Raw genomic sequence first — 27,618 nt, forward strand, 5'->3', positions numbered from 1 at the left:
CTGAAAATGAAGAATTAAAAATTATTTGTAATATGTTGTTGTTTAACGCCTCAACCAGCAATATTTCCGCTATATGACTGCGGTCTGTAAATAATCGTGTAGAGACCAGACAATCTAGTGATTGACATCATGAGCAGGGATCTACGCAATTGGGATACGATGACAGGCATCAACTAAGTCAGCGAGCCTGACCATCCGATCCCGTTACTCGCCTCTTACAACAAGCAAAGTCGCCGTTCAAGGCAAGCATGGGTTGCTGAAGACCTATTCTACCCCGGATCTTCACGGGCATATATAACATAAGTATATCCCCACACGCTCATTTTGCAATGAAGTTTGTCTAGTTATGACTATGCCTGTAATATAACTCAATGATATCTCAAAGTAATCAAGTATATCCAAAATAGTATCACAAAGTACGTTTGTTTTATTCGTACAACATGGTGAGTGAGTGAGTATGGGTTTACGCCGCTTTTAGCAATATTCCAGCAATATCACGGCGGGGGACACCAGAAATGGGCTTCACACATTGTACCCATGTCGGGAATCGAACCCGGGTCTTCTGCGTGACGAGCGAACGCTTTAACCATTAGGCTACTTGGTAACATGAACAGCACAGTCAATTAAAGGATGAGTGAGTGAGTGTACATGCCCGGACCCCAATGAGTTATTTATATGTACATACTTTTAATTATCATAGTAAAGTTATCACAGATTTTGTGGTCTGAACAAGATAATCAAGTGATCGACATCATGAGCATCGATCCACGCAACAAACTCAAACAGGATCGGTGAGACTTACAAACCGAAATTTGGGACTTCGATGGCGTCACGACTGACGACTATGGGACGCCATACAGTATATTGTAGCGCCTCATATCGTGCCCTCTGATATATAACAAATGTTAACAGCAATTATCTGCCTAGTTTAACTGAGTACATTTCATGAAAATACGGATATTACAAACAATTATCAAAGTATACTTTGGTGGGACAAGATACGATCGGTTAGACGCTTTCAACAATGTATGTTGAAATATCTATTTTCAAAGTAGGGCAAATTGTGGAGTTTTATGCACGAGTCACAAAATCCCGGTTACACTCGTTTAGACGATTTCAACTTTTAAAACACAGCTATGGTATAAGGGAGACAACTCCTGAAAAACACTAAATCGTCTTTTGACTATATTTGTTTACACAAGTTGGCATATGATTAAAAAAGGAACATAATCGGGGCGAACCGATCATAGGTTTCTCGTGTGCCGAAGGGACGCAACTCTGCACAGCGAATTGCGGCGCATTCAATGTTCCACTCATTTGGAGTCAAAATTACAAAATATTTCCGTATCATATAGATTGCGTTGCGTTATTATCAAGGTGAGCGACACATGCCCAAATGAGCCTCTTGTTTACGTACGGCCGTCTTGTAGCCGTTTTGTGGTTTAACAACAAACAAGACACAGAACTTCGGCCTCAAACACACACCCTCCCTCCCCTACCAAAGTATACGACTTTGATATTGTTATTTTATTTACTTAACTACAGCAATCACCACTGATCAATCTACAAGCATTAACCTCACTCATTGATCTACACGCAATAACCTCTCTCATCGATCTGCACGCAATATCCTCACTCGTGGATCTACACGCTGTAAACTCACTCATCGATCTACACGTAATAACCTCACTCATCGATCTACACACAGTAACCTCACTCATCGATCAACACGCTGTAACCTATCTTTTCGATCTACACGCTGTAACCTCTCTTATCGATCTACACACTGTAACCTCACTCATCGATCTACACGCAATAACCTCACTCATCGATCTACACGCAATAACCTCACTCATCAATCTTCACGCAATAACCTCACTCATCAATCTACAAGCAATAACTTCACTCATCAATCTACACGCAGTAACCTCACTCATCTATCTACACACAGTAACCTCACTCATCAATCTACACGCAATAACCTCACTCATCAATCTACACGCAATAACCTCACTCATCCATCTACACGCAATAACCTCACTCATCGATCCACACGCAATAACCTAACTCATCGATCTGCACGCAATAACATCACTCGTGGATCTACACGCTGTAAACTCACTCATCGATCTACACGTAATAACCTCACTCATCGATCTACACACAGTAACCTCACTCATCGATCAACACGCTGTAACCTATCTTTTCGATCTACACGCTGTTATAACCTCTCTTATCGATCTACACACTGTAACCTCACTCATCGATCTACACGCAATAACCTCACTCATCGATCTACACGCAATAACCTCACTCATCAATCTTCACGCAATAACCTCACTCATCAATCTACAAGCAATAACTTCACTCATCAATCTACACGCAGTAACCTCACTCATCTATCTACACACAGTAACCTCACTCATCAATCTACACGCAATAACCTCACTCATCAATCTACACGCAATAACCTCACTCATCCATCTACACGCAATAACCTCACTCATCGATCCACACGCAATAACCTAACTCATCGATCCACACGCAATAACCTAAATTATCGATCTGCACGCAATAACATCACTCATCAATCTACACGCAGTAACCTCACTCATCAATCTACACGCAATAACCTCACTCATCAATCTACACGCAATAACCTCACTCATCCATCTACACGCAATAACGTCACTCATCAATCCACACGCAATAACCTCACTCATCGATCCACACGCAATAACCTCACTCATCGATCTGCACGCAATAACATCACTCATCAATCTACACGCAGTAGCCTCACTCATCAATCTACATCGATCGCAGAATACGCTCAACAATGACACAAGCTTACAACCCAAAAGACTTCAACTTCATTGTCAGACATAACATCATCCTGCTGAGACGATTGTCAAGTAAGTTCAGTCGAGGTATTTCATCCCCGTACAACAATTAAGGCAAAAACAGAAGGCAATAAATATATACTGAACAGCAAAAGAAACGTCACCATGGATAGATATCTGAGAATCTCGTCCCACGGGTGCTCAATGGGATTTAAATCGGGACTGAGGGCATGCCACTGCATGGTTCTGATGCCATTCTGCTTGGGAATATCTCTTTCATGCTGAAACTCGTGGTTGCGGCGACGTGCTAAATGAGGTATGGCGTGTGGTCTCAAGACTTGATCAATGTACCGAGCTTCTGTGCCACCATTGTTTCTCCCTGGACCGATGTTCTGGAGGACCACAGGGCCGACCCTCTGTGCAAGACCAATTCCACCCCACACCATGATGCTCCCCACGAGTCTCTCTCAATAACACAAGCATCCAAATAACGTTCCTCATGGCGTCACCAGACTCTTTCTCTGCCATCTGATGTTGAAATACAGTAACGGCTCTCGTCTGAGAAGAGGACTCTCCTCCACTGCTGGTGGCTGGTGTTGCCCACTGAAGACGGTCTCGGCGATGACGTTGTGTCCGAATAGGTCCTCGGTGTGGCCTGTGACAGTGGAGGTGTCTGCTCGTCAAAAGTCGACGCACGGTGTCCGCACTAATGTGTCGCTGGTGTGTCCCCATGGTCTGTCGAGCAGTTTCCGCAGCAGTAACAAAGCGATCTGGAGGATGCTGTCGCACAATCTGACGATCCTGGCGTCGGATGTTGACCTTTGGTCTTCCACTACGTGGTCGGTCATCCGTTGTGTTGGTGGTCTGCTACCGTTGCTGGAGCATGTATATGGTCCTTACGTGGACTTGAAATGCATTGGCTACTTGCCGGGCGGTTTGTCCAGCTTGCAATCCTCCAAGGGCTTGGTGTCGCTGATTTCTTGTCGATCCTGGCATGTGGTAGCAATTCAAAAACGAATGAATGTTATCCAATCTGGGTGGAATTTTATAGGGCAAGAAATGGGGGAACGCATGTGCATTTCAATTTGCATTGAACTTACGTGCATCGGGCTACCATGGCCGTTGCCGTGATGTGTTTGGGCGATCGACTTTATGGCACCTGCTTTATTATTTTCATTTTTCCGGACAAGGTAATTTTAAAGTTTAGAAACTTTGAAAAAAATTACCCAGATATTTTTATGATAACTTTTGCGGTTCAGTGTATTAACTTAATACTCACCGGAAGTATATTCTTCTGAGCAAGAATCATAGTTAGAAAGAGATTTGCGTTGATAATCAGGATAACAGATATAGTACTTACACTTCGTAAAACTGATGAACACATATACTACGATTTTCCTTTCGTTTGTAAAAACAGATTTTAAAAATAATTCCTATCTTAAAATTTAAAGTAATTTCATGCCAACGCTCTTAACTGTCCCACAGATGTCTGTCTCTGAGAAAAGATAAAAACATTTTCGTCGAGCGGTTGGTCTAGAAAAGGCATCTTGGTCGGGACAATCCCTTATTTCGTGTTGACATGTTCGACCATTTCCTTGGGGACATTTCCTAAGCTGATATCTAAAAAGATTAAACCAGTTTCACACTTTACTTACCCTCGTGTTTATCTCGACGTTTGTTGTTTAACGTTGCACTCAGCAATATTCCAGCTATATGACAGTGGTCTGTAAATAATCGACGAGACAATCAAGTAATAGATATCATGAGCATCGATCCACACAATTGGGATACGATGACATGCATCAACCAAGTCATCCAGACTGACCATGGTTAGTCGCCTCTTGTGATTAGCATGGGTTGCTGAAGACCTCTTCTAGTCCGGATCTTCACAGGACAGAGGCGTTGCTAAGAGGCTGGGTGGTGATATTGATTGTTTCAATAGTCTGGTGAATCGATATTCGAGTACATTCTCTCCCTATCAGTTGTGAGTCCTCTGTACTGTGTATTTTGAGTGATATAAATAGCAAGGTTAAAGAGTCTGACTTATACGTGTAAATAGCCCCATAGTTTCCTATAAGGAACTTGTATTTCAAAAGGATGATTGGGTGCTGCCAGCACAAGACATGTCAATATATGGCAGAACAATAATACCTCAACGTTTTGGCACACCTACAGTACATGACACAGACAACGACACAGGACATCGTGCCAAGAGGTGTTCGCTTTGAGAACGCTTGAGCCTCACATAGGTGACGCGTGGGTCATTCTTGTGCCATTGGTTCTTGACGTATTGTACAGGCGTGTGTAACGGGAGGTAACCGTGTGACATTCGTGTGAGGAGTGACTAACGGGTAGCCAGTGCAGATCGGGGGAATAAGCGCGGGATTTTGAAGGTACAAAGAGGCACTTGAATGAAGTGACCACATGGCAGTGTCAGAACACTGTTGTTTCTAAGGCGGAAGTAAATGTTAAAACTGTCTTACCTTCTGCACAGTCGGTGTATGGAAACCTGCGGCTGCTCGCTGCCATCAATCGATACGCAGGTCGAGTTCACTGGGTACTGAAGAAGTAGCTACGTATGGATGATTGATCTCAGAAGTTAGGCCTGAGGTCCTGACATATTATTTACTGATATATAGATAGACGTCTCTGTGTAAATCGTTAGGGTGTCTAATTTCGTTGTTGCTTTCATTCAGGGGGCACAAATTAATCAAATGCCGTAGGTTTCATCGAACAGAATTACGTACCTTATTCGTGTTTGTGAGGAACAGGGTCAAGAACCTTCATGCACCTTGAATAATTATACTGCAATTATATTCTATATTGATTTGTAGATGTTCGATATGATAAAACCTGTGGGATTCTGGGGTCTGAATAAATCCTTAGTGAGTGCGTGAGTACGGTTTTACGCCGCTTTTAGCAATTTTTAAGAAATATCAGGGCGGGGAACACCGGAAATGAGTATATAAGATATATAAGATAAGAACCGACTTGGGGATTGGGACGAACACGGACGGAGCACTGGTCAAAGTGAGGCCCCCGAATTCCCTGTGCAGAGTTGCGTCCCTTGGACATATTGATTATGATCCTTGGTTTAAAAGCGTCTACAACTTAGGTAACCCAACCGCCACCTGTAAAAGACCCGTGAAGATCTGGGGTAGAATAGGTTTTCAGCAAACCGTTCAACGGACTATGCAATGTCGTAAGAGGCGACTAACAGGAACGGTGGTCAGGCTCGCTGACTTAGTTGAGGCATGTACCCTGGGAAATATGTCACTAGCTAATAATACTTATATTATATATGCCCGTGAAGATCCGTGTAGAATAGATCTTCAACAACAAATGCTTGCCGTATAAAAGCGACTATGCTTGTCGTAACAAGCGACGAAAGGGATCGGGTGTTCAGGCTCGCTGATTTGGTTGATGCATGTCATCGTATCCAACATGAGTGGATCGATGCTCATGATGTCAATCACTTGACTGTCTAGTCAAGACTCGACTATGTACAGACCGCCGTCATATAGCTGTAATATTGCTGAGTACGGCGTTACACAACAAACAAACAACCACCTGTAGAAAGTGTCCTTTGGGCTATTAAGAAAATTAATTGTTATTTATTGTGTAATGTGTAATAGTGTAATTGTTTTCAGTACATTACTGCATTAAAACCATCTGAACATATAACGGATTAATCTCCTTAACGTGTAGTGTCGAGTTTTCCTGTATTGATATACAAAGTATAGCGTTACATACAGCACATCCGCGAAGATCCGGGTTAAAATATGTCTTCAGCAACCCATGCTTGTTAGAAGCGACCAGCGGGATCGGGTGGTCAGGCTCGTTGACATCATATACCAATTGCCTAGATTGATAGCTTGAATATTGCTGTGTGCGGTGTTAAACAACAAAAACACAAACAAAAGAACAAACAAACAAACGTTGCGTACATTACAACCAGGCATCGAATCCCAAGTTTTGCTGTTATCAATGTCGAGGGATTTTACATCCGCTTAACAGTATTCCCCGACATATCCGTCTTCTTATGTCAGACAATCGATATTCAATTCAATTCAATTTAATTCTTTATTGTATGAAAGGCCACAGGCCCATATACAACGGAGTTACATAACATATTTTATCAAATACAAAGTCAAGGTAACAATTCACTTCGTAACAAAAAAGCATTATGTATGTACAAAGCCAGTTGATGTTGTGTTATAAGATCCTTGCAAGACAGTAATGAAGACAATCTTTTAGCATTAAAATGAGATAGAGACCACTGCGGTAAGTACTTGTCTCTTAGATTTTCGTATATAGGGCAAATAAACATGAAATGGTATTCATCTTCGACAACAATGTCACAAAATGGGCATAATCGTATCGATTTTTCAATAGATGAAAATATCCCTGTGTTAATTTTTAGATCATTCAGGCCAAGTCTGAAACGAATAAGGGTGTTACGAGAATTCCTGTACCGTAAATTTGATAAATAGGATTCTGGTTCAAGCAATGACTTGAATTGGCGATAAGTATCATATCTTGAACTTTCATAAATATCTGAATGCCATTTCTGATGAAACATGTCAATGGCACGCATGCGAAAGTACTTAATGAAAGCATTAATTTTGCATTACCAATTGTCTGGGACAGCCAAATGAAACCAAAGCCATATGTAAAAAGCAATGTACGAATACAAGAAGCCCATGTGTTCTTTCCAAGATTGTCGAGGTGTACGAGCATGTTGTAGGCTTTCTTGGGTAAACGGTGTTCAGGCATTATTATTATTTTACACCAATACTTCAAACAACGAGTGTAAGATCCAATGTACAATGGGAATCTCCCGCATTCTCCATAAACCATATTACTTGGTGTTGACATACCAACATTCAAAAACTTTTTACAAGCGAGGAGATGAACCTTTTCAATTGTATAGAACTCTTTACAACCCCATATCTCAGACCCATATAGTAAAATAGGTTGTATTTGAGAATCAAATAATTTAAAATATATTTTTGGTGAAATAACTTCGAGCTTAGACATAACAAAGTGGACTTGTAACAGAGCTTTCTTTGCTCTGTTTGTGAGATTAATTACTGACTTATTCAGATTCAGTGTATGGGTAAACAATATGCCAAGGTATTTGTATTCATGCACAACATTAATACATGTACCTTTAAAAAACCATTTCTCTCTTGTGGCCACTCGACCACCTCTACGAAATATAACAATATTTGTTTTATCAAGATTAACACTAAGTAATATTCCGAAAGTATGTTAAGCTGCGTCTGTAGACCAATAATAGTACTAGACATCAAAATCACATCATCTGCATATTCATGAATACATATTGTAGGCGCGATCCAAGAACCATAACTCTTCACGGCCTATGTTGCCCTGGTGTGCGTCATGTGGTGGGCTTGACGTAAAGGAAATTATTTCTCGGGAATCGACGCATCATTTAAAATCCTGCTCGTGAGTCACATTTATGATCTCATTATTTAATATTTTTTTTCCAATTCCCCACGTCATATGAAGCATTCTCCGTTATCAACAAAATGCCCGACTTGGTTGATAAATGTTAACGTGTCCAAATTGCGTGGATCGATGCTCAAGTTGTCAATCACTGGATTGTCTGGTCCAGACTCGATTATGTACAGACGGCCGTCATATAAAGGGAGCTCTATCATATTATAAAATACATATCTATACTCAACAACAAATGTTCCTGTGACACCAATATTTTAGTGTATTTTTCAAACAAGTAAAGTTTGGTTTTCAATATTGTAGTACATGTATGGAATCAAGTCACGAAAACGCAACTGCTACAGAAAAGCATGCATTCCATGCAAAAGTTAAATTTTATTATTCCATATGCATTGTTTAGCATCAACCACTCAGAAAAACAACGAAATTACGCAATTATTCAACATTACAAAATGCCACGCCTGTCCGAAAATGAGCGTCTGCGAGCCATTGGTATGCTTGAAGCAGGATTTAGTCGTGATCTTTCAAGATAATTTAACGTCCACAGAAACACCATTTGGTGTTTATGGCAACGTTGGCACCAGACGAATGCACTCAGAGACCATCCTCGGAGTAGCAGGTCAGGACAGGACAAAGGATATTCGACAGGACAACTGGATTCGAACAACACACCTACGAAATCGATTCCAGCCAGCAACAGCGACTGCAAGAAACATCCCAGGCCTTCGACAAATATTTTCACAAACCGTACGTCGTCGCCTCAGATGTGCAGGGATTGTCGCCAAAAGACCCGCCAGACGTCCCATTTTGACAGGAAACCACCGTCAAGCACGTCTACAGTGGTGCAGACAGCGTCTAGGCGGGACGGTCATGCAGTGGGGACAAGTTCTATTCACTGACGAGTCTCGTTTTCACCTCAACCATTTCGATGGACGGATTCGAGTGTACCGACGTCGAGGTGAACGTTACGTCAATCATTGTGTCATGGAAGAAGATCGGTTCGGGGCTGGAAGCGTTATGGTATGGGGTGGGATTACAGCAAGACAGGGGACCCGTTTGATAGTGGTAGAGGGAAATTTCAATTGACAGCGCTACCGCGACGAGATCATCAGCCCTGTTGTTTTACCGTTTTTGCGTCGTCATGGCCCAGGTATTACCTTTCAACATGACAACGTCCGGCCTCATATTGCTCGACTTGTTCAGGATTCTCTTCAACAAAACAGCGTGAATGTCATCCCCTGGCCGGCTCGCTCCCCTGATCTCTCACCAATCGAGCACATGTGGGATGAGATGGATCGGCGCCTTCGACGTCAACCACGTGTTCTACAGACACTCCAGGAACTTCGAAACATTCTCCAGCAGATATGGACAGATATCCCACAGGCCTTTGTGCGACGCCTGGTCCATTCCATGAGACGAAGATGTGTTGCTTGCACCGCAACCAGAGGTGGACACACACGGTATTGATTTGCCAATTGGCATTTTGGCATCTTCATGTTTTTTTTATTAAATCACGCATTTTCTGAAGTCAGTATGGCAAACTAAACCATTTGGTAAAAAACATAACTTTGCATTAAATCTTATTCAGTGTCATAGGATTTTTTGTTGTTCAGTATATTATAAAATGCATATCTATACACGGTTCTCATAGCCATAAAACCCATAAAGATTCGGGTGAGACCTGATATTCAGCAACCCATGCTTGTCGGAAGAGGCGAATAACGGGATCGGGTGGTCTGACTCGGCATCCTGACTGATGCATGTCATCGTATGGTCGATTCGCATGATTTCAGTCACTGTATTGTCTGGTCCAGATTCAATTGTTTACAGACCGCCGTCATATAGCTTGAATATTGCAGAGTGCGGCGTTAAACGACAAACACATTTGCCGACCTGTCGTATATATCTTCTGCTTTCGAAGATATGACGAAGGTACAGTCCGTTTGACGATGAGAACGATGAATTGCAAAATAACTCGAAATCCAGAAAAGTGTATGAAACATCAATACGGTACTTGACCATGAATACCCTGTACCCAACAAAATCTGAATTTTTTTTTTTATTTTAAGACCCATGACGGATGAAGTTCTTTAAGAAACTATCATGTAATTTTGTATAGAAATGTGTACATCACACGTAGGGGGACAAACCGTGGAAGGAACAGCGCAAGCACGGCCTGCACGTGCTACACAGTGACCGTGTTCATTCAATGACAATATGCGCTACTCAGCAGATGTTAAACAGTTGACGTTGAATGTGTATGATTTCTTTAGAAGTGAAGCAGAAAGAGCAAAGCCTTTTTATGCAATTAATGAATTCTTGAAACGAGCTTCAAAAGCTCTTGGTATGTCCCCTCAGAAACTTAAAAATGTTGTTAGTCGACGAGATACAAATAGTCAGGCCAAGGGGTAGGGAACATGTCAAAACCACCCAAGGTTGATAAATTAGACAGTTTTCAGAGGGATCAAGTCAGACGTGCAATTGTTAAACTGCACTCAGAAAATAAGTACCTGTCCCTAAGAATTTTTAAGAAACACCTTGAAACTGACCATGATTTACGTGTTACAAAGTACAAACTATGGCAGTTGTTGCATACATTTGTTTACAAATACAAAAAGATAACTGGAGAAAATAGGGCTGTGTTGTGTGAACGGTTAGACATTGTTCGTCTCCGAAATCATTACCTTCGTACCATCATGTAGAAACGTGAAGAAAGATATAAGCCCGTCTTCTTAGATGAGACATGGGTAAATGCGTCACACACAGCCAGCAGTCATGGGAAATGGGAAAGGGTGAAAGACTCTTAGTTCTCCATGCTGGTTCTGTTAGTCAGGGTTTTTTACCAGACTGTGACCTCGTCTTTAGAGCCAAGGCCAAAGACAACAGGGACTACCACACAGAAGTGAACGGAAATGTATTTCTGGAGTGGGTGAAAGATAAATTAGTCCCTGCTTTGCCTACCAAGTCTCTCATTGTCATGGACAATGCACCGTATCATAGTGTGCAGGATCCAGAAAGCAAGACTCCAACCTCTAATAACCATAAAGGAGACATGGTTACTTGGCTGCAACAGAGGAACATTACCTTTCCTTCTCGAGCGACGAAACCACAGCTCTATGAAATCATCAAAACTATGAAACCTGACCCCGTGTATAAAGATGACAGTTACATCAAGGGTCAGGGTCACGCTGTCTTACGACTGCCACCTTATCACTGCGACCTGAATCCAATCGAGTTCCAATGGGGCATCGTCAAGGGTGACGTTGGACGATCGAACACAACGTTCAAATTACGAGACGCTGAACAACTCGTAAAGGAATCCCTTGGCCGGGTAACAGTAGAAACATGGAGGCGTTGTGTGGCCACAGTCGTTGACGAGATAGAGCCACGTTATTGGTCACGAGATGAACTACGGCCAGCAACAGTCCAACCTATAATAGTGGCAGTCGGTTCAGGCACCAGCAGTTCCGAAGACGAGATCTCTGGCATGAGCGAGTCAGATTGCGGCTGAAATTATCATGAGACGGCCCCTCTAACGTTCTGTCATTTCCCCTACCACAGACCGTGCAGTGCATGCGTGCTTGCGCTGTGCCTTCCACGGTTTGTCCCCCTACGTGTGATGTACACATTTCTATACAAAATTACATGATAGTTTCTTAAAGAACTTCATCCGTCATGGGTCTTAAAATAAACAAAATTCAGAATTTGTTGGGTACAGGGTATTCATGGTCAAGTACCGTATTGATGTTTCATACACTTTCCTGGATTTCGAGTTATTTTGCAATTTATCGTTCCCATTTGGAGTCAAACGGACTGTAACTGAAATTGCCGAGTGGACCCGAATGTACATGAGCTATGTTGGCTCATGCGACACGTGCAGCACGAACGAAACGCGGAGATTAGTATTACTTCATACAGACGATGACCCGCCGAGGCACGTAGTTATGTCAGAGCACGAGAAGCATGGCATGGCATTACACAACCATGACCGCATGACCGCATGACCATCATTCGCAGTGGAACTTGCACCTGGAATTCCACACGTGGGTGGGAGAGTAGAGAGGGCTAAATAAATTATTTCTTCATTAAGATGCGTCATTCATCCGATTTGTATTAAATCAGAATGTGATAGGGTCCTTGTGTGAACTTTCCATTCGTTTTCTGGTTGCATGGTCGCCTAAAGTGATTGACCTTAAAGGTTGTATGTCATCGAAGCCTTATGGTGTGTATCTTTCCTCGTGCTTTGGAGCGACCCAGACTGTCCATCTACAGGTTGCCGTGACGGAGCGACCCAGATTGGCAATCTACAGGTTGCCGTGACGGAGCGACCCAGATTGGCCATCTGCAGGTTGCCGTGATGGAGCGACCCAGATTGGCCATCTGCAGACTGCCGTGATGGAGCGACCCAGATTGGCCATCTGCAGGTGACCTGCTCAGAGGCCGAAATTTGAATAAAACTGCCAAATCATGTAAACAAATGAAATCAATGCAAGGCTGTAATATTATGGTAACATATCTCTGAAATAAGGGGAATAACTTCCTGAAAAGTCCCAATGTTGAACAAAATGATGATAGTTCCCCAATTCCCCTGCCAAGGGTACTTAGTTTGGAATCCGAGAGTGCACGGACGCTGAATTCGTTAATGTTTAGTTTGGTTCCTTTGTGTGCCAGGATCCGCTGATCTTAGGTTCGAATCCCATGATCAACGGGATTAGGATCTTTGGTTCGTCGTTGTTTAACCAAAGTGATACACATCAATGGCTGTTACAACTTCAGGATTTCGCCCTTATCAAAATGGCACGTGACATTTCAGGAAATGAAATTTTGTTCAAATCAGCGCTGAAACCAACTCGCTGATCTAGCTGTAGTTGAGTCTTGAATAGCTACATGACCTTTAGCAATAATACAGCCTTATCATGGCGGAGATTACCGTTAATGGGCTTAACACACTATCCATATAAGGAGTAGAACCCGGATCTGTGACGTGACGAGCGAACGCTTTAACTTCTTGGCGACTAGAAACAACCGACTAAATGTTTCAGACAAAAGCATCGTTTCTCTGTTTACTCTCGACAATATACATCTCAACAAAATGTCTTTATTACGTTGTACATGTTTATTACACGACAGACACATTACGTACAATAACACACAATAGTCATGCGAAAAGGATTTGATCTCGCCCTACGATGGTATTCCCCATTGCACGCGTTACGTTTGTATTCGGTGTCCCTTCACAGCCTGTTTGCTATATACCGCATACAAATTCACGTCGAGATTTAATCAGGCGCTTTTGTCATGGTCGTTAGAAAATTCAGTTCTGTAAAACTAATCTCAATGCAACGCTATTTTAACTACATCTTGATGTTAATTCTTTAAGATTTGTCGTAGTCGTTACACAATCTTCAGTGGCCAGTAGTATAGTGTGTGATGCCAGTTTAAATGATGTATTCACGTCACTTCAAATCCAGACCATAAAATGGAGGTTATTTTTTAATATAAATATGTACATGAGATCCGGTTTGTTTGAGCAAAGCAATGGTACACGAGAACATGTGTCATCAACAAATGGAGACCCTGGTCAACATATCGGGCAGGATACAAGATATGAGCAGTTTCGTGTCATGCGCATTGATGATATCACGGCTGGTACTTTGTCAACATTTTGTCAAAGAACTTGTTACCCTTTCAAATATCTTCCTCACAAACAATTGCAATAAAGACGTAGTATACAGGCTATTCCTTTGTCAAATACCGACAAATACCGGTTTGCAAACAGTACCATCTAACCCATTTTGTACCTTTCAAAACACCAACGAATCCCTTCTCTCTTTGGACACTCCTGCGTTTCTAAGCTTTCCATTTCCAGTGTCAACATTTCTTGGTCAAAAACCATGGAAACGGTGCCACGATACTGACGTTGGTAACTTGTCGAGTACAAACAGTACCGTGATCAAGGACGGATCCACATCGGAGCCTTAAGACACATGGCACATTTCTATAAAGGAATAGACAGTCGAAGTTGAAGTGTAGTTTGTTCTTCTTGGTCCCGGGATGTGCTGAAGTCGTTGTGCGTTCAATTCTTTCGTTGTGGCGACTCAAGTCACTCACGATATGGAAGAGGCGATTCGCAGGAGCCACGTGGAGGCGGCGGAGAGTTTGGCCTTGGATTCACACACCGCCACAATGATGATGCTCTTCGTCTTGCTGACAATCAGGTACCGTCCACCATTGAAGGCGACAACCTGTTCCTGACATGCGCTCTTCAGACAATACGTACATCCGCTGGCACGGATAGTTTCCGGGGGTTGGTCGCTGTGAAAACATTGATTGATTGCCTGGAACGAGAGTATTATACTGTTAAAGAATGCTGTCGTTGGAAAATGATGGAATTAATAAATTATGTTTAGAGGATACCATTTGAATCCAAACGTCATAACATGTTACATGGTCAAACAAATTAATCTTTGTGCACAAAAAAGTCGTATGTGATTTTATTGTCAACTAAAAGCAAATAAGCAACTGCTCTGATTCACAACCATCGCGTACGCATATCGAAATCCCGCCTAACGGCAGAACTCTAGCTGTGACGTCACAGTGGAGAGGCGCAGACTATTCCCCTTCGTTTTCAGTGCATTAATCTCCACGACAATGAAGTGGTTTTCCGTTAATCTCGGAGTATGAAAGTTGTGGTATTGTGGGATTTACTGGCATGGCTGCTGTATGACTACGTAACACGAAGAACTTCAGCTTTGAACCCACGAACAGCTGACCCTGTCACGGCTAAGAGAGACAACTCTGTAAGGTGACTTAACCTTAATTATCTGTGCATTATCGTAAAATAAATATATAACGAAACGCCAAACTACAACCTTAGCTGAAGAAAAACGCAGAACTGCCAGTTCTCTCATTCACTGATGTTGGAGAACGCAGTTCGTCGGTCCACATCACCAACGCACTCGATTCTAAATACAGACATGCCGCCCGAATTCCAAAAGAAGTGACAAGCTCCTGACAGCGATAGCCTGTTCGCGGAGCTCTCTATACTTAGCACTGGCATCAGTCACAGCGCCCCACTGTGCTAGTTGCCCTGCAACTATGCATGGAGTTGAACAGCCGACTGACCGTTTTCTGTACAAACTAGTGATGACTGTCGTGACGCCGAATACTCTTTCCCCCATCTAAATTAATTTGATTATTTGTCTTTTTGATTTTCTATTTCATTTCAACTGTCACGTAGTTACTTTAGTCAGAGCGCAAACAGGAAATTGAGTGTTGTTCCGATAGTAAGCAATCTCGAACCAATCTTATTGAAGAAACTGACGTAAATTCATCAGGGAATTAGTACGTCAGTGGTAAACATCTTCCCAATTCACTGGAATCCCCTTCCCAAATACCTACACAAAATATGATTATCACATTTGGGGTTAGCTGGGGAAATTCTTGAAATGACCGCTTGCACACTGAAAAGGAACTCCCTACATCGACACCTGCATTATTTCGTGTATGCAGCTGCAGAAGGTGGTGCTGGGGAGTTCTATTTTAGTGTGCCACGGAATACTTGGCAAGAATGTGGTCCAATGCAGATGGGCCGCGTATTTCTGTGTGTGCGATACATGAGGTGATATGGGGTTTAACGTCGCGTCCAAGATTATTGCACCTGTATAGCGACGTGCATGCACGTGTGTGACAAGCTGCTTGTGTACTAGTCCGGACTGATGCCGATATATAGTGCTAGCCCACTGAGATATCATGCCGCAGTTTAACATGAATACTCCACTCAGACACAGTATACTGACTCCGAGCCGACCAGTCCTTGTTTTAGCCCACTGAGATACCATGCTGCAGTTTAACATGTATACCCCACTCAGACACAGTATACTGACTCCGAGCCGACCAGTCCTTGTTTTAGTCCCTTAATGCCAAGCGCCAGATAAGGTTTCAACAAGTACCTGACGTATGACGTATTTTGGTATGACGCGGCCGGAGATCGAACCCCGGACCTCTCGCTCTCCGGGCGGACGCTCTACCGCTAGAGATTGAGTTCTTAGGTTCATTGAGAAACATTAAATAATATGAAACAGAATCCGGTGCGTGTGTAACTTGATGTTCGGGTACTTTCTTTTCTCCATTGTTATTTTTTTTAAAATAACTTCAATATACTGAAAGACATAAATTGTCAGATGTAAAACAAATAAATCATTTATTTTCTGTTTCGATATCGAATGCTTGACTGTATTTGTTTTTTTTTTGTGTATTACGCCGTACTCAGCAGTATTCCAGTTATATGACGACGATCTGTAAATAATGGAGTCTGGAACAGACAATCCAGTGATTGACATCGTGAGCATCGATCCACGCAGTTGGGATACGATGACATGTATCAACCACGTCAGCGAGCCTGACCACACGATCCCGTTAGTTGCCTCTTACGACAAGCACAGTTGCCTATTATGACAAGCATGGGTTGCTGAAGACCTAATCTACCCTGGATCTTCACGGTCCTGTGTATTTGGATAATACTTGTGTGTATTGTAAACGGTCAGAAAAAAATAAAAGCATACTGACTCTGAACATCAACTAATCAGTCTCCTCACGCATAGGAGTTTGCCAATGAGTGAGTTGCATCTAACGCCACTTTCAGTAAACATATTTACCATGTGGGGAATCGAACACGGTTCGTCATCTTGACGAGCCATTGCTTTAACCATCAGTCTACCCAAACGCGCCTTACTTGTTTTCAAAGTGATATCATATTTCAGAAACGTCACGCGTGTATCCTGTTTTACCGGCGTGTAAGCTTTGTTTTTATACAGCATAAGACAGCAGGTGTATATTTCATACCACCACACCTGAAGCGCGTGTCCTTGGTTGTGTAATCTATCAACAGATCCCGACGTTAGAGGTCAGTTCGGTATAGGCTGACAATGTACACACACGTTTTGAAGTGCTTAGCTTTATGGACAGTGTATATTTATGAGCGACACCGATATTTTGTCGTTTACTCGGTAAAAAATGTAGTTGATTAAAAACTCGGGCATATGTGAGTGAATGTTGTGTTTTGCCGCAGTGGTGTAATCTTGCAGCTTTCAGACGGCCACCTGTAGACTAACATTTAGTCTCTGAAATGAACATATCGTACATAAAAAAACAGTTGTTCAGTTATCTTAATAAAAATATAATAAAAAGGAGCCCAGTGACTCGCCCAGTGTCTCTATTCATTTCCTGATACTGCAGTGATCTAGACTTGCCAAACATTATAGACTTGCATGGGCTGTATTTGATATATATTTGTATCAGGGTCTGTAAGACAGACTAGGCCACCTGCGCCAGGTCGAGTTTGAAGCGGATAAATCAGTGGTTGAACACCGGTTGAGGCTCATCGGCCACTGAAACAAGCGTGATAACTGGGACCTATTCTGTATCGGCATGCTTCGAGTTTGTGCGGCCTACCTGAAATAGGCGACAAAGTGAGGTGAGGTGAGGCGAGTTGGGGTGAGGTGAGGCGAGTTGGGGTGAGGTGAGGCGAGTTGGGGTGAGGTGAGGTGAGATGGACTGTAACGTCGCCTTCGAGGTTAATGTACATGTATAACGACGTACATGCACGTATGTGTTCTAGCCCGGACTTATACGGTTTTATAGCACTACACCAACGAGATGCCAAGCAGCAGACACTCAGACAGAGTATATAGAGTCTCCGAGACGGCAAATCCTTGTTTTATCCTCTTAAAGCAGAGAACCCGTGAAGATCCGGGAATAATATAGGTCTTCAGCAACCCATGCTTGCCGCAAAAGACGACTATGCCTTTCGCAAGAGGCGACTAATTGGATCGGGTGGTCAGACTCGCTGACTTGGTTGATGTATGTCAGCGTATCCCATTTGCGTGGATCGACGCTCATGATGTCTATCACTGGATTGTCTGGTCCAGACTCGATTATTTACAGACCGCCGTCACATAGCTTGAATTTTGCTGAGTGCGGCGTTAAACAAACAAAACAAAACAAAATCTTATAGCAGAGCGCCAGGCTTGGTAATAAATATCACCTTTCAACGTCGTTTGGTGTGAGGCTGCCTGGGATCGAACCATAGATAGCCCACTCTCTGGGCACACGCTCTATCCACTAGACACATTGTATCAGCTTACTGACATGGATACGGCAACGCACAATGTTGTCAAAACGACAACTGAACCATTACGCTGCATGTCGGCCTGGTCCTGGGCAAACTGCTGGTCATGATAAGATATGACAACCCTTGACACATAAGGTGTGGATATCACGAGAATTACGTAGTAGAAATGGACTGTCACCACGCAATGTCCGCAGGTCTTGCCAAGCACGAGATTCACGCGTGTCATAGTGTTTGTCCCGTTCTTGAATGATCGTTATTTCAAAGAGCTAGGATACTGAAAGTCACGTGTTGTTGTAGTCACTGAAATGTCTTAATGTAATAAAAAAAATGGCAAAGATTACCATTACTTCTTCATCTGTAAGATTGAATCCTTTGCTGCGGATTAATTTCGACCCAACATCCGGAATGATTGCCGCTTTTTTCAGCTCCATAATAGCCCCTCCTTGCGTGATTAACTTGATCCATTTCTTCCAAGATGGCGATCGGTAAGCGGTTGGATTGACACCAAAACCAAGCATACTTCTACACACAATGTCGATCTGAAACGAAACGAAAGATAATCATATTTTATACATGTAAACGTGGCTCACGACTGGGAAAAAAGCAGATTGAAGACAAATAATAATACATGTATGCGTCCACACTAAATAAATAAACACACAAATACAACAAACATAGAACTAAATCGAGTGACGATTCCTTAACTACCACTGATCTAACCCAACTGTTGGCATTGTTGTTTGTTGTTTAACGCCATACTCAGCAATATTCCAGCTATATGACGGAAGTTTATAAACAATCGAGTCTGGAACAGACAATCCAGTGATATATATCATCGCGCGATTGGGATACGATGACCGGCGTCAACCACGTCAGCGAGCCTGACCATGCGATCCCCATAGTCGCCTCTTACGACAAGCATTGTCGCCTTTTCCAGCAAGCATGGGCTGCTGGAGACCTATTCTACCCCGGACCTTCACGGGTCCAGTGTATTATTACGTTCACTGATCCGCAACATGTTATCCTCCCGAATATCAAAGGGTCAGCCCCGACCATTTTGTGTTCAACTAACAACCTTCTGAATAGACAAGTTGGGCGGATTCCGAGGTAAATACTGTAAAGATTGTTATCTGTCAGGGAATAAAATGTAACTTCCTTCGTTGTTTGTAAATTCATTCCAAAATAACAATGATGAGGGGGCTCAAATGTCGACCAACGTTTCCTCGTGTTCATTTTTGCCTCGTGTGACGTCTTAAATATAAAATCCCTCTATTGAATCATCTTATATTTTGAAACGTTGTGTCGAAATATAATGTGCAGTATATGTAATAAAAATACATATTCTGAACAACAAATGTTCCTGTGACATTGAATAAGATTTAATGCAAAGTTATGTTTTTTACCAAATCTGAAACAATTTCGGTTAGCAACAGATAAAAGACTCCTGAAAGTGTTCAAATGGTTTAATTTGCCATACTGACTTCAGAAAATCCGTGATTTCATAAAAAAACCATGAACATGCCAAAATGTCAATTGGCAAATCAATAGCGTGCGTGCCCACCTCTGGTTGCGATGCAAACAACACATCTTCGTCTAATGGAATGGACCAGGCGTCGCACAAAGTTCTGTGGGATATCTGTCCATATCTGCTGGAGAATGTTTCGAAGTTCCTGGAGTGTCTGTAGAACATGTGGTTGACGTCGAAGGCGCCGATCCATCTCATCCCACATGTGCTCGATTGGTGAGAGATCAGGGGAGCGAGCCGGCCAGGGGATGACATTCACGCTGTTTTGTTGAAATGAATCCTGAACAAGTCGAGCAATATGAGGCCGAACGTTGTCATATTGAAAGGTAATGCCTGGGCCATGACGACGCAAATACGGTAGAACAACAGGGCCGATGATCTCGTCGCGGTAGCGCTGTCCATTGCGATTTCCCCCTACCACAATCAAACGGGTCCTCTGTCTTGCTGTAATCCCACCCCATACCATAAAGCTGCCAGCCCCGAACCGATCTTCTTCCATGACACAATGATTGACGTAACGTTCACCTCGACGTCGGTACACTCGAATCCGTCCATCGCTGTGGCTAAGGTGAAAACGAGACTCGTCAGTGAATAGAACTTGTCCCCACTGCATGACCGTCCCGCGTAGACGATGCCTGCACCACTGTAGACGTGCTTGACGGTGGTTTCCTGTCAAAATGGGACGTCTGGCGGGTCTTCTGGCGACAGTCACTGCACATATGAGGCGACGACGTACGGTTTGTGAAGATATTCTCGAAGGCCAGGGATGCTTCTTGCAGTCGCTGTTGCTGGCTGGAATCGATTTCGTAGGTGTGTTGTTCGAATCCAGTTGTCTTGTGGATTATTGGTGACGCGTGGCCTGTCACTCCGAGGATGGTCTGTGACTGCATTCGTCTGTTGCCAACGTTGCCATAAACACCAAATGGTGTTTCTGTGGACGTTAAATTGTCTTGCAACAACACGTTGACTCGATCCTGCTTATTAAAACTGTAAAACTTCACACTGTGAACACGAAATAGATTTTGTCGTTACAGTTCGCTATGTTAATTTATTTGAAAAACAATTAATGGAGCACCTGTTTATGTTGAAAACAGTAAACATCAATTGAGCTAAACAATATAATTATAAATGCTGATATCAATTCAAAATACCACCCACATCCCCATGAAAATTAAATAGCTGCTCCCTTAAAACTCCGAACATCCAGGTCAGAGCGATTCAGTACGTGATAATCTGAACGCACTGTCACATTTGTGACCAACTCGTGTTATTCCGGGACAAACCGATCTTGCAGGTTACGGAAATGGGGGAGTGGCGACGAATGGCACTGTCAGATAAGAGACCCGGGTAGTGAATGATTCATATGACCCAGGTCATACCAACGTGACATTTACATGAAGGATATAAGTAGTAAATATATATAGGCAGGGATGATCGCTACTCAACTTTTATAGATTTTACGTCGTAGTGTAATTTGTCTATTGTATGTGAATTGATCGCGTGTGACGACTCACTGCGGTTGGGTTGCGGGGCGATCTACTCCATCCGTTCTGTGTGTGAATGACACAGTGTGGACTGTTTGTAAACACGCACTCATAACATCCGGGTTTCTGGACCGAGGTTGAAATCCGTCACGTCACCACTTAAGGGTGTTAACACTATTTGGGACATTTGCAATACCTGGCCCATGACAGCACGTTTGTAAAAAGGACTGATGATAAAACTCATGTTTTATAATTATTAATTTTGTAATTTTCATTTAAAAACCTGAACGCGGTGTTTAGGTTTGTTGCAACTTGTTGAAATTACATAGGAAAAATGGTGTGCTTTATTATTTGTGTTTGAAAACCATAGTCATTTCATCGTCAAACTGAATCTCAGATAAACCTCCAAAGGCAAAATTAATGTTCACCAGCGTATATGTGTGTATGACTGATAGCATTACATAGTGAATAAACTCAATCACTCGTCTGGATCACCAACAATCAAATTCTGGGAAACAAGTAGTGTAATTGCTCTCCTAGGGTCCCTCGGTTCTATTCATTCTCAAAGTGGAGGGTATAATTTGTTCTCAACAATATACTGAGACAGACAGACAAAAACAAAATGGTTGTCCTGGACACCGACTGTCTGACTGCTATGCTCCTCATGTCATGGCATTGTGATTCAGTGATATATGTCTTTATAATGGTTTAGCGATTTGCTATGGTTACTAGTATATGATTATCACTGCCGTAGCATATGGAATAGTGATGCGTTGTTGAGTCTGTCTGGCGGTATAGTGAAGCGTTGTTGAGTCTGTATGGCGGTATAGTGAAGCGTTGTTGAGTCTGTCTGGCGGTATAGTGAAGCGTTGTTGAGTCTGTATGGCGGTATAGTGAACTACTACTATCGCCACATGTGGGTTCAATGTGTGTTTCACGCCCCTCAATTAGTAAATCGAAAACGTTGGACGTGATACAAAGAGCGTAGTCACTCTGACGGTGACCTTTGAATACCTTGACGCTGAACACGAGGAAATGTTTGCAAACAGAAACGTGTTTAAGGTCACTGAAGGCATGTGTATTTAAATATTCTTTGCAACTGTTTTACACTCAGCACTCAGTTTATTGAGTGAGTGAGGATGGGTTAATGCCACTTAGAGCGTGCCAACTTGATGAATATCTTAGACATATACCGCTTTGTTGAAACCCATGAGCACAGGTATGGTTCGGACAGACCTATGAAAATAATCATTTTGAATCCCTGGATTCGAACCCACGGTCATTGGTTTCTGGCAAGCCCAAGGGACACAACTCTGCACAGCGAATAACATGGGCGCATACATCCGGGTTACCCGTGTCCCATCTTCCATAACAACATTTAGTTCATGAAGAAAAATGATTAACTGAGAGTCTCTGCACAACTGAGCCTCAACTCAAGACAAGCTTCCACGTGTCCATGGAAAGGAAAAAATATAATGCTATTAAATCTATTAAAACAGCTTCAGTTGACCAGCCGGCACGCCTGAGACACATATCTCAGTTTACTGGGCCATCAGTTCCCCGCTAACTGAACCTCGTTGTATACATGTGCATGCATGTCTTCGTGCAGCACACTACCTGAACTCGATTCGTTGTCAGTTGTAAAGAACACGAATAATTACGCACACCAAGATTCATAGTGATACTTAATTTATTAATTTATGTAAGTTAAAAAGTTTATGGAAGAGTGAATACAAAATTGGTTTTGCAAACCTATGATTATAGTGAATATGTTATTGCGTGTTCTATACAGAGAGTGTCAGTTCAATATATTGCTGAGTGCTTTTATAACTTGAGAGGAAACTAAATTTAGAGTGCAAAGGGCATTGCTCAACGAGACACCTGACGCAATTATCTGACGCTTAGATTTGACATGATCCGTGAAGATCCGCGGTGGAATAGGTCTTCCGCAACCCATTCTTGTCGTAAGAGGCGACTTTGCTTGTCGTAAGAAAACGACTAACGGGATCGGGTTGTCAGGTTCGTTGACTTGGTTGATGCATGTCATCGTATCGCAATTGCGTGGATCAATGCTCATGATGACTATCACTAGATTGTCTGGTGCAGACTCGATTATTTACAGACCGCCGTCATTTTGCTGGAATATTGCCGAGTGTGGCGTTAAACAACAAACAAACAAACAAAACAAATCGATTTGACACATTAATTTAACAATGTGATATGATGACGTAACAAACCGCGAATATTTCAGCATGCTGTTGAACCTTGTACAACTATTAATCAAATGAATGCAATAGTTTTGCAAAAACATCTCAAGCTTAGCTCTGTATGACTGTAGATGTACCTTCACTCTTTCAGTGTTGTTCGTTATGCCGAAATTTGAATTATACAATTTTTGTATCAAACTAGCGGTAAGACTGAATGAACAGTACTAAAAAAACTCAACATTTCCCCATTCGAAGTGAATGATGCTTGACGCTTTCCCCATTCGAAGTGAGTGATGCTTGACGCCGCTTTAACAGTATTTCATCTTCATCTTGACCTTTGCTAATGTGGGCGGAACGGATACGGTGCATAATTAGAATTGTTATAATGATAATAAGAATTCTTAATGCGCTAACAACACACATATATATGTACACTCAAGCAGAAAGGCTTAGTTGTCAGACCAAAAAAGGATCTAACGGTACTGTTTCAAAGCGTGACCGAAAGGTGACCGACTGGGCAGTGGATTAACCTTGTGGTTCAAGCGTGGGCCCCTCACGCCGACCCCCTTGGTTCTACTCCCCATATTGGCACAATAGCTGTAGCCATTTCTGGTGCCTTGATACTGCTAGAACATTGCAAAAAGAGCGTTAACCTCAACTCACTCACTCACTCACTCACTTGACCGATAACGCCTGTGGAAGTACCTGGGTCATGTTGCCCGATGATAATGTGATCGATACAATACCTGTCTTGCGTCGTACGACCTCCATGGAGCTATGCCCTTAACCCATGTTTCGTTTGTTGATAAGATTGGAGTCATGGTACAAGGTACAAATAACAACCGTCTTCGTTCACGAGGGCTTCACGACAACCACGGAACAGCTTGAGGGTCAAAGTGGTACACTGATGATACATATAAATACTTATCACTCCAGAACTCCTCTTGGGGTTGTGCTCAGCTGAAGCTCCTTACTCTGTGGGTTGGTGAGTGAGTGAGTATGGTTTCGCACGGCTTTTATAAATAGTCCAGCAATATAACGGTCGGGGACATAAGAAATCAAACCCGTGGATACGGCGTGACGAGCGAACGCTTTATTTTCAGGGCGACCTCACTATCACCAGAATGAGTTAACAGATTGCATTGTAGACACTTACGAGTGTCATTATACAAGGCAATATCAGATGCAAATCGCTCGAGTATTAAATGTATTCGGTCATCAACGAGGAGAAATTGATCGGAAGATGCCCAAATAATAAGCTAAATTAATAAATATGTGTATGTAAGTTCAGTCCCACTACAAACCCACTACGTATCAAACTACACATGAATATATACATAATCGGGGCGAACCGGGATTCGAACCAACGATCATAGGTTTCTGGCGTGCCCAAGGGACTAAGACGACTGGCCCCCAACTAAGTATAATGCAACTACTCTTCACCAAGCAACATATAATTCATGCAACGAAATGTGCTGCATATGTCATTTTGATGTTATACTGCCAACGAGGGACCAGAAAATAATACCTTCCTCAATCGAGAAGTACCGACTCGAACTAACTGAGGACCTTCCGCAACTGAATCTCGACAGTAGTAATAAGTACTAGAACAGACGACCGCGTCCGTGGTCTTGTGATAGAGCGTCCATGCGGAGAGCGGATCGACCCCCGGCCGCGTCATACCAAAAGACATTAAAAGATGGTACTTGTTGTTACCCTGGCTGGCGCTCGGCTTTATGGGGCTAAAACAAGGACTGGTCGACTCGGACTCTGTATACTGTGTCTGAATGGGGTATTCATGTTAAACCGCGGCATGGTATCTCAGTGGGCTAGCGCTATAAAATTCGGCGTCAGTCCGGACGAGTAAAAGCAGCGACACTCACACACACACACACACACACACACACACACATGCACGTCGTAATATAAGTGCAATAATCTTGGACGCGACGCTAAACCCCATTTCACATAACATCTAACTGGTCAGATCAATCACTTTATGCTATTCAGCGCACGTAACCAACTTACACGCTAAGCGTTGGGATTACTTTTCGTAGCTCACATTGCTCGGTTGAAATGTTTACTAGTATGTACTTAAAGAAATTCAGACTTTGGAAGACGGTTTGTATGTTGCCAAGTAGGTTGTGTATGGTACAACAAGATTATGGAATCCCGCAGCCAACCGTTTCCAATACTGAAACTGAAACCATAACTCCGTCCTTGTGTGACGAGTGTGTTGGGGAAGATTGAGATATGTGCCTAGGTGCTTTATAAAAGAATATAAGATATTACAGAAACGTGAGAGAAAGAATTTAAAAGACAAGTGGGGATTTTTTAACAAAATAATTTCTCTAGCATTTTGGTAGTTGAACACCTGAGTGAAACATGAACCGTTTTGGAACATATTGTGAAACATACCCAAAGAAATGTAGTACATATATGCAATAACATAGGCAAAAAGCATATATGTAGATCAACATGTGCACGTGGTAACACATAACTTTAGTTGATAAGAATTATCACAAGATAACACTTAGATTGAAATTTAAAGAAAGCGTTGAACTTAAACAGTATGGAATGCAGATTCAACATTAGGATATATCTGGGTATGAAAGAAATATCAGGGACTATTTAGAATAACACATTATAACGAATAATACGAAAAAGTCACTTTGACACAATGCACGGTGTAATAAATAACATAATAACATCCAAATTTTACAGTATTTTTCAGTAATATATATCATATAAAATTTCTTTACCTGTTTATTTTCCTTGTATATTAGCTTGTAAAGTTATATGGTGTACCCCTTCCCACTGCTCGTTTGCCTGACAGCGCTCGACGATAGAAGCTCTCCGCGTCTCAACGCTCGGTATTTATAGTGAGAAGCCAGTTCAAGTGGGTCACGACTATTTTGGGTTGACAGCCCAAGGCTTCTGGGTAAAAAGCTCACCGCTTTACGTCATAACCAAATGCGAACGTTCACCGGTTGACTATGACATTGTTCCAGGGACAATTGTTGCTGTTAAAGTGTAGGGAGTTTGGAGACAAACCTCTGTATGACCCTGGATTTACCTTAATGAGAACCTTTAGTTATGCCCGAGGATGGGAGCTATAGCATTTCACGGTGATTTAGGGGTGTAATAAGCGGTAAGAACTTTGGGACGAGTGTTTTTACAAGTACGTTTTTATGACATAAACAGGTATATGTCAGCTGCGTAGCCTATTAAGATAAGCAGGGGTTTTGCTATAAGTGTTGTACAATGACGACATGTTTGTGTACGACTGATACTGCAGCTACTTATATCATATGTGTTGTTATGTGTACGAGGAGGTGGATGAAATGTTCTGACCCCCACCACGAAGTACAGTAAACTACGTTTATAACGAACACGTTTATAACGAACTTACAGATATAACGAACTTATTTTTTAGTCCCATCAATTTGTTTTATATATGCTGTTCATATGCTTATAACGAACTACGGTTATTACGAACTAAAATTAGTGGTCCCTTTGAGTTCGTTATAACCGTAGTTTACTGTATATATAAATATATAGTACACTCTTATCAGTTTTATGTTTTAAGTACAATACTTCCCATGCTTTAAAGGCAGCATTTAAACCAAATTAACAAACAGGTAGCATAGATGTTGTCTACAGGTATAAAAGAGACTAGATGTGTTTAACTGATGAAAATGTGCAAGAGTGGCTACCGCGTTGTCAAGTATCTCCAACTGAAGGGCTAACCACAACAGCCAGCCACACGGTGTCAACTTTACTGGAGGACGCTCTTTCCTTTGCCACTGTCAAGAGGGTTCATGAGAAGAGAGTCCGTGAAGATGCCGATCTAAAATTATCTGCACCCCAGGTTCTAAGCCCTAAGACAAAAACGCTCCACTTTCATCACCGATACAAAGCCTGCTACATCACCTGGGAGGTTTTC

At 42.4% G+C, this 27,618-nt stretch overlaps 1 protein-coding gene across 1 annotated transcript; it reads right to left on the bottom strand.

Annotated features, from left to right (window-relative positions):
* Nucleotides 1–13,431: 13,431 nt before the first annotated feature.
* LOC139470862 (uncharacterized) lies at nt 13,432–26,517 on the bottom strand. Its single transcript, XM_071253183.1, has 3 exons — nt 26,435–26,517; nt 18,798–18,995; nt 13,432–14,662 (listed from the first exon to the last, which is right to left on the bottom strand). Exons 2-3 carry the CDS (start codon nt 18,972–18,974, stop codon nt 14,432–14,434), a joined length of 408 nt encoding a protein of 135 aa, XP_071109284.1. The 5' UTR covers nt 18,975–18,995; nt 26,435–26,517; the 3' UTR covers nt 13,432–14,431.
* Between the last annotated feature and the right edge of the window lie 1,101 nt (nt 26,518–27,618).

Source organism: Haliotis cracherodii, unplaced genomic scaffold (assembly GCF_022045235.1).
Source record: "Haliotis cracherodii isolate W230 unplaced genomic scaffold, xgHalCrac1.p SCAF_21, whole genome shotgun sequence".
Taxonomy (NCBI): Eukaryota; Metazoa; Mollusca; class Gastropoda; order Lepetellida; family Haliotidae; genus Haliotis; species Haliotis cracherodii.